The sequence below is a fragment of the Lissotriton helveticus genome, chromosome 1_2 (genome assembly GCF_964261635.1).
Source record: "Lissotriton helveticus chromosome 1_2, aLisHel1.1, whole genome shotgun sequence".
In the NCBI taxonomy this organism is placed as follows: Eukaryota; Metazoa; Chordata; class Amphibia; order Caudata; family Salamandridae; genus Lissotriton; species Lissotriton helveticus.
The window spans coordinates 143,289,576-143,303,465 of record NC_136058.1 but is presented as its reverse complement, the minus strand read 5'-3'; the positions used below and the strand labels follow the sequence as shown (position 1 = coordinate 143,303,465).

Here is a 13,890-nt window from a genome sequence, read left to right as displayed (position 1 = left end):
CACCATGCATGGAGGTGTACACTGCACAGGTTCAGGTGGAAAACATTGCCATGCTGCACCAGATGACGTTGCAGGGAGCCTGATCAAAGGGCAGACGTGCATGTTCAAAAATTCTGGGCACCACACTCTCCTGGCAGAGAAAGGAGCCACTAAGATGACTTTGGCCCAGTTGTTCCTTATCTTCCTCAAGCCTCATGCAGGAGAGGCAGAGGAGGGAAGGAATACAGGAGTCCCATGTCCCACACTAATTGAAATACATCTCCCAGGGAGGATCCTTGCAGAAAGTGAAATGTGTGTTTTCTAAGGTGGCGGCAAAGCGATCTAGCCAAGGTCCTCGCCACTGTTGGAAGACTTCTTGTGCCTCCTCAGGGTGTACCCACCCATTTTTAATCTCCCAGATACCGCCGGCTGTACTTGTTCATCCTGGCATTCAATGATCCTGAAACTGCAGCTCATGTCTATCGAACTGCAGGATGGGCACATGTAAGCATGTGACCTGTACGTTGTAGTCTATTATCCAGTCACCCACATCCAGGGCTGACAAAACTTTGGTCAATATTAGCATTTTGAATTTGTCTTTCCACATGACGCCATTCAGAAGGCAAAGAATCCAAATAAGATGAAGGCCTCCATCCTTCTGCGTCACAAGGAAACAACATGAACAGCTTCCCATCTATATTTCAAAGTCAGGCATCCGCTTAATGACCCCTTTGGGCACCTTACACCTCTTGCAGTAAGAGGGATAGGTGTTGCTCTAAGTGCAGCACTGAAGTGGGGGGAAGATATAGTGTGTCGGATAGAAATGGAAGGGCATTACCCTCCTTGACAATTTGAGGGATCCATATGTTGGATGTGATAGGTTGCCACCCTGTGAGAAAATGTAAAATCCTGCTTTGCCACAGGGTGGTTGCGTGCTGCTAAGGGCAGACTAAACAAGCTTTGAGGCTGGTGCCGTAGGGGAGGGGGACTGGGAAAAAAATCAGTGACCTGAGCGGTTCCTCTGATACCACAGGGCCTCAAATCCTGTGACTCAGTGTTTCTCTCAAAGAGATAATCACAAGAGGGTGTACTCAGAGGTTCATACATGCAAGGCAGAGATGAGGACAGGCTGCAGGCTGTAACATTAAGTATTGCAGACTTAGAGAGTGCACCTGGTACCAAATCCCAAAACTGCTTTAGGTCATTTTGAATACATTTCTGCACAGAAAATGAAAGAACACTTCAGATACCAGTTGCAGAGGCAGAACATGTAGGCTTTGTGTGGATCTTCGGTAGAGGCCTTCCAAACAAAGAGCACGCACAGCATAAAGAAACAATTAGAACAAAAATGGTGTGGTCAAAAGGAAAATATAACAATAATGAAAGCAAAACTGCTGCAACTGCTCATAATAGAACATTAACAAAATGATGTATTATAGAAGAATATCAAACATGACAGCAACAGGATTCTGATATTTTCCAGTATGGGTTCAAAGCCCTTCCTCAGGAGTAAATATCTTCACGCATTAGCATAGCTCCTAAAGAGACAAAATCAGATCCAGGCATGGGAGAGCACAAATTCAGTAATTCAAAACAAAGGCAAAACGCAATGTTTCAAAGGAATATGCTAGCCTATAGTTTAGTGGACATATATATACCTAAGGGGTATACCAAGCTCACCCTCCTATATCTGGGTATGAAATACAATCATGTATCGAAAAGTGCTCTCGGTCCTCCTTCCAAACGTGTTTGGAAGGAGGACCGAGAGCACTTTTCGATTCGAGACGGACCGGCAGGCAGTGTTTAATCACCAACTGAACTGTATCACAGCGGTAGATTGACCTTTTCGACTGAGAGAAGGCGCTTTCCAGGCGCAGCTCAGGGTCATTACCATTACATAAATGACCTCCAGAGGATTTGAAGACTACTATTCCCTTGCCCTCGTCCTGAGGAGGCCGAAAAGTTCACTAAGGCTGAAACGCGTCTGCGACATTCACTTTGGGGAGTCCTCACTAAATTTATTGAGTGATAAACAAAATATTGTTTGTGACACAAGAGAGCAATAGAAAGGGCACTTTTTGCCTCTGTGCACACATTTTTTGACTACCTCCGAGTGGACTGCCCAAAATAAGTGGGCAGACACCAGCTATAGAAAATATATTCCAGGTTATTGGCAACATAAAATTGTTTGTATTTTGTTTTTTGTGTTGTGTATATATATTTCTTTATGTACATTTGTATGGTTTTTGTACAACTGATTATTATTTTGTTTGTTTGAAGATCGGTCCTATTGTGTGTGTGTGTACCTTACAGTAATTCAGGTAATACTTTCGCAAGAATTAAAGACTAAAGTGAGGGTCATTAAATGTTCCCTACACTAAAATAAAAAATATATAATTCCTCTGTATCATTGTTCTTCCTTACATGACTAGTTTAGTGGACAACAAACATACATTTAGAGCCTAAAACTGAACAGAAACAGTTACAAATTATTATCATAATTGAGTGATATATATAACCAGGTTTAGTCAAGTTTCAAGAATAATCATCTACATTGTCTTGACCTCTAAAAGATACTACTTAGGAAGAATTGAGTTCAAAGTAATTAGATTTAAACTAGAATGAAGCCTTCTGGCTGTTGTGATATACAAGCCATACCCAGCACCCATAACACTGCGAACATTAACAATGACACCAGTGGTCTAATACACACTTTCTGGGACATTAACAGTGATATTCGGTTAGCAGAATCTACTTTAAAAACATTTTTGAAAAGTAACTAGGACCATGTGTGGATCTATAAACCCCAGTGGAATGAAAAATATATATATTAAAAGAGAAACTGAAGGAGTATTCCGAACACAACCAGTATTCCAGGAAGACAAAGTTACCAACCTTCTTAATATCCTCTATACATTTAATGATGTAGCTTCTCTTGATTGCTTCTTTTACTGCATAGGCATCACTTAGGATTGTAAGATGTTCATCCAAAGCCTGCTGAATTAAACTGGAGGGTAAAGTTGGAAGATGGGCTAGCTCCCACAGCACCTCAAGGACCTATAATTTGAAAGAAAGAAAACAAAAATGAAAGATCAATTACAGTACAATGAAAAAGAAAATGGAATACGCTCCTTTTAGGTAACACAAAAAAACAAACTATCCCTGCCTTGCCAGTGGTTGTGTCAAACCGAGCTTCACGGCCAATGCGTCCTATCAAACTTAGCAATTTATGTCGCACTCTATCAGTCTCTGTCTCCCAGCTCTGCAAAACAAAATAAAGATGTACCAATGTTAATCTACTAATTATTAATATAAGACTTATTAGACCCAAAACTATGTAACACATCAGCTTTATATTTTTAGTAGACTCATGAATATTTGAACATTTCCAGACTGAAGACAAATAATCCTTGGTAATGAAACTTTAATACAATAAAGTCTTACAAAAAAGGTGTTATTCCTCCCGACATCTTTGTCTCACCTCTCCCCAAGTTGGCTTAGTAGCCTTCCACCTATTAGTTTGTGTTCTCATTAATTTCTTGGGGGAGTTAGGGTGGGCAATGTAAATAACTATAAAATACACCATCACTGCAGAACTAAATTTGCAGGTATATAACAAATGATTCCAGCAATCCAACCGTTATAAATCTACAGGCTTTTTTTTTCGAACAGAAGAGTCAATCAAGAAAATACTGCAGAAGCAACCAAGGAAGTATTAGTATGCAGTTTTTGTATAGCATCTAAATTAAATTAGGCAATGTTACAGACCTTTGCAAACATGGGTTAAAAAGTTTACATTAGATAGGTACAAGGGAATGCACAGCATTAGGGAGGAGATAGTCAGTATGTACACACATACAAATACAAGCCAAATATTGGGTAGTGTGCATTGCCTGGTAGCAGAGGGTGTGAGGATGAGAGCTGGATATTATGCACAACAAGGTGATATGTGCATCTTCGTAGACATAATGGGTCAAACTGAGGATGACGGAGAAAAGCAAAGGTGAGAGTACATCATTGTCAAAATGTTGGGAGGTGTAGTTTGCATTCCACTTTGAGTGTATGCACCCTGGTTGTTGAAGGGCAAGGAGGTTCTTTAACAAGAGATGCTTTTTAGGTTAGTCCTAGAACAGCTGTCTCGCCAGCCTCAAGTAACAGCTGTCTCACCAGCCTCAAGAAATAATAAATATCAATAAATAAAAAAATACATACATATGTACATAACAAAGATGTTTTGGGACTATACACCTCCTCTATTGGCCTGTGCAATTGTAACTTACTTCCCCCACCCGCCACTATCGCTTATAGCATGGGATAACTAATCAGGCACTTCACTATTTGCTTTCTTGCACTGAAATAGCAGAATGTTTCCTGATCACCTGCACATCCATCTAAGAAATGCACTGCGGTGCCAGAGCTGGTTCGCAAATTTGTTTTCTTTCCATCCTTCATACTTTGAAGAAAAAAAAAAATCTTTGTTATCCATGCGTGTTTCTATGGCAGGAATGATTTTTACTAAAATTGTATACTATTTTGATTATATTTTTTGTTATTCCAAGGATATGGGGAGGGGGAAGAGAGAGAGAGAGAGAGAGAGAGAGAGAGGAGAGAGAGAGAGAGAGAGAGAGAGAGAGAGAGAGAGAGAGAGAGAGAGAGAGAGAGAGAGAGAGAGAGAGAGAGAGAGAGAGAGAGAGAGAGAGAGAGAGAGAGAGAGAGAGAGAGAGAGAGAGAGAGAGAGAGAGAGAGAGAGAGAGAGAGAGAGAGAGAGAGAGAGAGAGAGAGAGAGAGAGAAGAGAGAGAGAGAGAGAGAGAGAGAGAGAGAGAGAGAGAGCGTGTGCAAAATAAAACTTACTGAAGGTTGGTAGGACCCAGTTTCCACCTTTATTTAGATGTAAAGTTGAACATTTCATAGGGTGCACATAGTGGCAACTACCAGCTATTGTTAAAGGCCATAAACATTGCCTTTAATTGTACTGTGAAAATAACAAGAGGTAAATGTATGCAGTTTCTGGAGCTCTGGGAATCCTTCTTCCACCTCTAATAACCATCGATCAAAACGAAAAAGTAAGGTCTTTATTTTAAGTGTGCAGAAAATAATACTATTTAGTTTGGACAATATGTTTCAATAATTTACATTAATAAGGTGACAAAGGGACCTGATGGGCTAAGACAGTGTGTTTTTAGGGGAAGGAAAAACTCCTGCAAATTTGTAAGAAGCCATAAAATCCCTCAAAAACACAATAAATAGCCAGACATACCAGATGAGTGCACAGATAGGATCGAGCACTGAGGGCCATAATGGAACTAGAAGCGGGATGAATGGAGATTGGCTTGCGGTTCAAAGCAGGACACCTCTGCATCCGTAAAAGGAGAGGGGTAATTAAATAGTACCAGGAACAGAATGGAAACTGACTAGGAGGTAATGGAAACTAAGCGTGCATTTGTGAAAAGTGAATTTTTCAACGTATTAAGTAGAATTACAAAACGGATTTGTGGAAGGTGGTGTTTGTCAATGATTTAAAGATAACAGCCTGGGGTTTTAACTGGAGTTTTGTATTGGATTAAGATTTACATTACTTTAGCAGTTTTAAGTCTAGTGAAAGAACATTTATAATGGCAAATGGAACCTGAACAATAGCAATCTAACAAGTGTTTATGCCAGTGTTTAAAAAGTCTGAAGTGTTTTACAGAAATGAATTGTTTTCAACACTCATGAAAGGGTTCAAACGACAGGTGGTACCCTCCTGGTCATTACTGAAAGATTTCACAATTTGTCCACAGTAGTAATTATGATAATTTTTACATCTGCTCAAGTCCAAAAAGAATGATTGATCGCCTGTTCTTTCTACTGTGCAAAAAAATGTGTAAGATATTGAGTACTTTCCGGAGAATGATTCAGTGTTCTGCGCACAAACGGAGAACTGGAATGAGTGCAAGTGAAACTTTACATGGAATTACATACAAATCCATATAATATCAATACATCCAAACTCAGTATTTTACAGCATGAATTAAATACGGTCATAAGCCACAAAAAGAGAGGTAGTACAAACATATGTTTAGAACACTTAAGAGTCATTGTCTTGCTGTAAATTAGGACTGTGACAGTCCCTGTCCATCACTAAATTAACCTCAGCAAACCCCATGTTAGTTATAAAGCGGAGCAGTCAACTTTAACGTAGGGCTATATGCAAAGAATTTTTACAATACTTAAACAGAAACAAGTTAAAATACAACTATATAATCCCAAACCGATTTTGAAAACTTTAATAACCAAAATGAAAACAATACAATAAGGGGAACAAAAAAATAGCACAAAGAAGCACAAAGTGCTAATGATAATCAATGGTCGTGGTAGACTAGGACAAAGGAGCGATTTGACACTGAATGAGATGGAGTGCGCGTCAGAATGTCAAAAAAGATGCTCACACGGTCAGGTTCAGAGGGTTCATTCAGTCCTGCCAGGTACCATGCATCAGGCTCCGCATAACCGCACTGAAATGCATTGTCACGCACTATCACTAAAGCCATTAGCGCAGCCAAAAACTGTTACATTGGAGTGGGAGCTCACAGCATGCCGTACGCGTGCTAGTGCCAGCTCTGCTGGCAGACTACTAGCGACAATGTATCATCATTGAGTTCTGTTATTCCTAAGGTTTACATTCATATGTGAATCAGCCTCGGTCCTCCTAGCTGCTCAGCCAGAGTGAGAGATGGTAACAGAATGTTGGTGTGACTGTGATGAATGGAATGCCTAGGTGCTTGTGTGGATGAGTGGTGACAGTTGGAGATGGGCTGAGCAGCTAGGCAGGCTGCTCCTGGTGGGGCTGGCGTAGGATATATGAGAACTGGGTTAAGAGCTGTTACATGGCTGATCCTTATTTGATACCACTTGATATGGATCAATAAAGAAGACTTTAATTTCATGAGGGAGGATTATGTGTGTAAGTCGCTCTGCGCCTCACGTGTTGTCCTGTGTAAGTCGTCTTGCGCTTCAGATTTTGTCATGTGTAAGTCGCCCTGCGCCTCACTGTGTGTACCCTCCAAGTGGTCCATATTGTGGTACACGTGTATTTGTAGTGTTGGTTCACCCTTGTTGTCTGTTTCTGCCCTCGGGTGTTTGTCGTGGGGTGTGTGCACCTTTCACTACATTATTTTCTTTTGTGTTTTGGGGAAAGGATGGGGTTATTGCTAGTTTAAATGTAATATTGCTGACAGTGTTTTTGCCTTCACAAATTGACATTGTTTGATGGTTTAAATATTCTTAATAATTTTCATGAGGGAGAATGGGGGATTTTGATGCATGTTTTTAATATGTCGTTTTTCTGCCCATCTTTTCTTGTTTGTATTGTTCACTCTTTGGTGATGTTTTGAATTTATTTTCATCCCTTAGTATGAACATGATCACCTTTTGTGTATAGTTCTCTTCTTTGATATTGTAAGTGTTGTTTTCATTTTAAAAGGAGAGGGTTAATGTTATATCCTAAGGTTTACATTCATATGTGAATCAGCCTAAGTCCTCGTGGCTGCTCAGCCAGAGTGAGAGATGGTGACGGAATGTTGGTGTGACTGATAAATGAAATGCCTGGGTGCCTGTGTGGATGAGTGGTGACAGTTGGAGATGGGCTGAGCAGCTAGGCAGGCTGCTCCTGGTGGGGCTGGCGTAGGATATATGAGAGCTGGGTTAAGAGCTGTTACATTGCTGATCCTTATTTGATACCACTTGACATGGATTAATAAAGAAGACTTTAAGAACTTACAACTTGGCTACCAGTGTCTTCATGTACAGAGTACAACAAGTTCTCAGAAGGAGATCCATTAATTCCCGCCACATCGCAGCTCTCAGATTGTCATGTTGAGGTAGTGCCCAATGGCTACTACCGAGAAATAACAGGCAGCCCAGTAAGGTTGTGTGATACACGGACATAAGCGCCCATGGGGACTGGACATCACACCCTGCAGTGCTGCCAGAGTTAACTTGTGGGAGTGACTGGGTTACTTTGCAGCAAATCATCTTGGCATGGCAGCACTGCCTGCTTGCACTAGCCGTGGCACAGCTGTCTCAGTCTGAGCTGCAGTGAGTTTGATCCCCGGTCACACCGCGGTGAATTCAATTGCAGAGAGAGTAAAACTGACCTGACCGACTGTCACTAGATTAGACATGATAGCCCCGGCTGACTCGAGGACTCAATGAGGAGGTGGGCAGCAAACGAGAACTGACGATTTGCAGAGCAGAGTCGCGCTGCAAGTGAAGTTGAAGTAAGTTAGACAGAGTGGTGCAGTGCAGCCACCAGAGAGTGTGTGTGTCAAATTATTTACAAATAATTCCTTCAGGCAGCATGCGATCAGCAGCTGCCTGCAGTCAGTGTGAGCCGGTTGTGTTACAGAACTCACTGTAGCTCTGTGCACTAAGTTAGTACCCTTCCATTTCTGGTGCTTTGCAGTAGTTTTAAGATCTTCTTGGAGTTTCCTGCTGCTCAAATGGGTGTAATTTATGATATTCATAGGTTGTCCTCGCCCTCATTACTTGATTTTATTGCAAGAAAGTGTCACTGATAGTCGTTGAAATGTCACTCATAATTGCAATGAATTTATGAAAATGTCACACATAACAATCTGAAACTTTGGCAGGTATGGTCTTCTTTGCCCGTTCAGGTGAGCCTATCGTTTGCTGCTGGGAGGAATTCCACAATCACTCATGCCTATTACAAACACTAAATACTGGCTGGCAGTAGTGAGAGCAAATGCAAATGGGCCTCCAGAGGGTTTAGCCAGAATGCTTTAAGGCTCTGATGTCCTATACGGCACACATGTGACATAACAAATGGCTCTGCTCACTGTTTTGGCAGCAACTCGAATGCCTGGCACATCCACTGGGCATGAATATTAATGCCAAATGAATGCCGCAAACAATTAAAACTCCCCAGAACCAGACGCAACAGTAGTCCAATTATTTTATGGCATACTATTTCAGAAAGTGCCGCTTGCAAGTCAATACGTTACCTTTGTTAATACTCGTTCTGGTGGATACTCTAACCTCGGATTCCTCACCTTAAGAGTATGCCCTAGGTACCTGACTGGATCCTGAAACATTCTTCAGCAATGTTCCTGCCCACGACTAGTTGGAGCCAGGCAGTTCTGCGCTACCTTTGTTCCACTCTATAAGTGACAGAGTGGAGCCGCATATAAGTGCCACAAAAGCCTCGCATCCCCAGCACAATGATGTAATTTTCTTACTAATCTTATTCCGTGGCCTCAAATGTGGAGTGCAAATAATTGTTCATACCAGTGTGCAGATTCCTAACTTGGGTCCTTTTTAGGAGTCAGAAAGAAGCCACTTCACAGAATTAGGAGGTGACATAGCAGTGAGGAATCTGCAGTTAGAGTATACATCAGAAAGAGCATTACCAAAGGTAACGTATTCTTCGGATGGATACATCTAACTGCAGATTACTTTCAGTAGAATAGATCGAAAAACAGGGCTCCCAAACGGAGTGGGCTCACACCTAAAAGTCTAGCATGATCGGACAGGTGGAATGTTTTTTCCACCAGACCTGGCTGTCAAGGCAACAGTGCTTCATGAACACGACTGACTCCCATATGTCATCCTGGCATATTTCAAGGACAATCGCTCTACATGCCAATGCAGTAATCGTTTTGGCCTTGGTGAAACGGACTCAGACTTTCTAGAAGCTGCTTTTTGGCTAGTGCATTGCAGATCTTGATGCAGAGAGCAATCCACCTCGACTGAGTTTGCACAGCCTTTCCGTTCTTTTTCTGGAAAACTACACAAAGAGTTGATCATCCACACAGTATTCCTTGGTACATTCAAATTGAAAGCTCAAAGCCATTATGGGGTCCAACTGATTAAGCTTATCCTCTTACGAAGTGCGATGGTGGGCAAACAAACTAAGGCATGGTGATAGATTGCATAATGTGGAAAAGAGTCACACTTTTAGGTGAGAAGGTTGTCTGAGTTCTCAAACCAATTTATCTGGAAAAAAGGGTGGTGGCACCAACACTGCCTGATGCTCACTCACACCCAACAAGCTGAAGTATTCACAATGAGGAAACTAGTCATCAAAGTCAAGAGACATAACGCGCAGCTATGCATCAGTTCAAAAAGAGTGCATATGAGAAACGTTAATACAGATTAAAGTCACACTGTGGCATCACAAACGGTTTGGGAGGAAACATGGTTCATGCCTTTTATAAACCTCATCACAACAGGCAATTTAAACAAGAAGCGAGCGTCCACCAAACGCAGAAAGGCTGAAAGGAACGATAAATAACCTGTAAAATTGCCCAGTGTAGGGCCTCGGTGGGCCAAGACAAAATAAACAAAAGAACATCTGGTAGTTTGGTTTGTAAACTGTCAATCTTGTTGATCGCACAGCAGGACACAAATCTGTCTCATCGTCTGGCATAAATGACTTCATGGATGCTCGTCCAGCTGTGAGCAAGATATCCACCGCTTCAGGCGGCAGAACAAATGGAACCAACTGCTATGGCAAATTGGAAGCTTGATCGGAGGGCAGATGCCCATACCCAAAAGCTTGGGTACCCCCTCCTGACCCAATCCAGAGCCACTAGGATGACTTTGGTTCGGTCACTCCTAATTTTTTTCAGAACTCAGGAGACACCTGTGACGCTGGGGCGTCACAGGCATACATGAGTCCTGTGTTCCATTTCAGTCGAAATTCATCTACCAGTGATTTTTCCCTACTGTTGTAAGATGTCCTTCGCCATCACGGAATGTAGACACCATTCATTATCTGCCAGATGCCCCTCTGGCATTCAAGGATCACAAGTGGTTTGCGACCAGGGAAATGCCCTGACCCATCAACCAACTTCATAAGTGCAGAGACTTTTGGCACAGGACCCAGGACTCCAATTCACCCTGCTTGACGCAAAGCCACAAGGACGTGATGAAGGCTGCAAGAACAGACACCCCTTGGACAGCAGAAAAACCTTTGGGCAGTTTGGCCTGTATAAACCAAAGATATGTAGATCCAGGCTTCATTCAAAGACCAGAGCTCTCTGATCGCCACCTTCCTCAGATGACCTCACTAATCCGGTTGAGCAGCCACCACTGCGAATTGTGAGACATCTCTTCTGAAATCCGAAAGGGCTACGATAGATTTCCTCAGTGTTGAGCGGACTAAAACTTCAACTTCCATTGCAGGCCCCACAAGTGCCATCTAACGCAGCTGACCAGGAAGATGTAGGAGACTAAGAGGCCAAGAAGCTCCAGAAGTGCTCTAGAAGTGATACAGAAATCAAGATCTTAACAGAGGCATTAGGTGTAATTTAATGAAGATAAGACGGGTGAGGACCCAGCCATGTTTAATACTAAGGCGGGTAAAGCGAGGATTAAGGCCAATTCTGTGCTTCCACACTTTCAGTCACTAAAAACACAATCATTGAGATCAATTGTACCAGATTACATTGAAAACTAGGCTGTCAACTCCACATATGAAAGAAACATAGCTCGTTGGCCATAATTTATACGTTTCAATTTAGAGATGATTAGCCAAAGATAGAGACAGGACATTAAATGAAAGACCTGGGAGCTCTGTATCACCATTTCTTTTTACAAGGAGATGAATAAGGTTAGACTCCACCTATAGCAGTTTCTTCTTGACACAGTGAAATTGTATAAATATACATTCAGTATTGCAGATAGAGAAATAATAGTATGACAATCTATTGCTTTAGGCTCTAGTGTGCGAGAGCCACCTTTTTAGGTCTCGCCTAGCAAACGCAGCGCATGCGCTGCTACGCCTTGGCAAGCCCCTATTGTCGTTTACATTCGCAAAGGGAGCCAAACCATGTGCGCGCCCGGACAGGAGATGTGCACTCCGTACGCGAACACATTCCTGTCCCCTGTCGGCTGGCATTACACAGCGCGTGCATCCAATTTCCCTCCCCCCCGCCCCCTCCCCCCTTATCGGCTCCACGGAGACAGCTTGTATTTACAGCTGCAGAAGCATCAAAGGGCGAATCTATGACTCATCATGGCTGCGAGTTGAGCTCAGCTTCGAAAACAACGACATCATTTTACCAGTCGCTTGGACGACCTGTACTGGAAAACAGAAGAGTGACGGAACTTTGGTAGTTTCTTTCCTCTCGTAAACAGTATTTCTTTGCTACTCATCCAAGTGCCTGGGGGCATTCGTTTCCCAGTCGGAGAAAAATACAAAAATGTATTTACATTCTTGCAGAAGGGGAAGAACTGCTCGTGGCAGACATTACTGAGTAACATGGGGTAGTTCCTGAACAGAGTTTGGGCCTTCCCCTAAGCATCCTTCTGTGGGTGTTGTCCTCTAGTGTGGTTTGGATTAGGGGAGGGGTCAAGGTAGTCACATCTGCTTGCGGTCGAGCTCAAGGTTGACATTCAGGTCCCTTTGGGACCAGTGACGACTTCATGTTTTGTATTTGCTTCCATTTTTTTTTTTAACAAACTTTATGGAGTACCAAAAAGTAAATACAATGTTTTTTGGCAGGTACATTACGACATTTTCGTTTTTTGTTTTGCCATCTTAAACAAATATCATTGTGTTTGCAGATTAGTTCGTCTGGGTGTGGATGTCAATACACCATGGTACAGTCAATACACCGCGGTACAATCAATACAATTGTAAAACAAGTAGTGTGTGCTTATAAGGTACAATGTTATCGCTTGGAATGATTGCATTTTAAAATACATTTTGAACAGTGTCGTTAACTAGAACCCCCCCTTCCCTCCTTCAACCCTCCCTCCCTCCCTCCTGGTCCGCTGATTTTTTGTATGACGTTCAGCCTAATACAGTACATCTGCTTAGATAACGTTTGTTACCAGTTGCTGGTGGTGTGCGATTTGGGTGCAGATGAGGCCCATAAGAAGTCTGTGTCTCGTATTATGTAATGAATTGAATACATTATGGAGTAGGGGTGACGTGTACGGGTATAAGGTCTATCTTTCTAAAATCCTCTAACATGCAGTCCCATTCCATGGAAATGGGATGTTTCCTTAGCCCTCTCGCCGCCTCATGTCTAAGTGCCGGGCTCTCAGCCCTACACCATCGGACCAAATTGTCCTGCCACATAGTTAATGGGGGGCATCTAGGAGATTTCCATCACATGGTGATCTCTCTTATGGCTATTTTAAGGGCGAGGTCTATGAAGCTCAATTGGACCCTCAGGTCCCTGGTACGTGTGCGGAGACCCAGTAGACATTCCAAAGCGTTGTCATGGATTGTTAAATGTGTAGCCTCTCCGAGTGATTGCTGAATCTCTCCCCAGTAGACACTGAGGTTGGAGTAAGCCCATAGCATATGGACAAAACCCGCCTCCTCTGCCTTGCATCGAGGGCAGCAGTGTTGGGCCTCTGGGAACATACGCTGTTTTCGCTTTGGGGTTAAGTAGGACCTATGTAGTACCATGGTTTGTATAAATTTAAGTCTGGCATTAGGGAACACGGGTTTGGGATGTTCTAGGATGCTCACCCAGTCTGTGTCAGTTATATCTGTGTCAGTGGCTTCTGCCCATTTTGCTTGGAGGTCAGTGAGTGTGATAGATGCTTGTGCCCTAATACCAGTGTACAGCCATTTGACTAGATGGCCGCACTTCCCCATATAATAAAGCAAGTGTACTAGCTCATGTTGTGTAGGTTCAACGCGCTGGGGTGCCCATGTCTCCCTAGTGTAGTGGGCAACTGCAGCATATAGTAAATAATGTTAATCAGGTGCTCACGTGGTCTACACAAAAGTGTCATGGTCTAGTAGTGTGCCATCGCTGAAGAGCGATCCGACCTCCTCCACTCCAGCCTCTGCCCAATCGTGTAGCCGTACCTTCGTTAGCCCTCCCCGGGAAGTGGTATTCCCAATTACGGGATATTCCACACATACGGGGTCGCCCCGAGGTGTAGTG

At 42.8% G+C, this 13,890-nt stretch overlaps 1 protein-coding gene across 4 annotated transcripts in view; it reads right to left on the bottom strand.

Moving 5' to 3' along the window:
• Positions 1–13,890, bottom strand: part of USP24 (ubiquitin specific peptidase 24) — a 2,099,319-nt gene that overhangs the window by 1,750,132 nt on the left and 335,297 nt on the right. For all 4 annotated transcript variants that reach the window (XM_078670143.1, XM_078670156.1, XM_078670149.1 and 1 more), the window contains exons 14-15: positions 3,146–3,241; positions 2,875–3,036 (exon numbers count right to left, since the gene is read on the bottom strand). In XM_078670143.1, the coding sequence (XP_078526269.1) occupies positions 2,875–3,036; positions 3,146–3,241 (258 nt within the window). The remainder of the gene's footprint in view (positions 1–2,874; positions 3,037–3,145; positions 3,242–13,890) is intronic.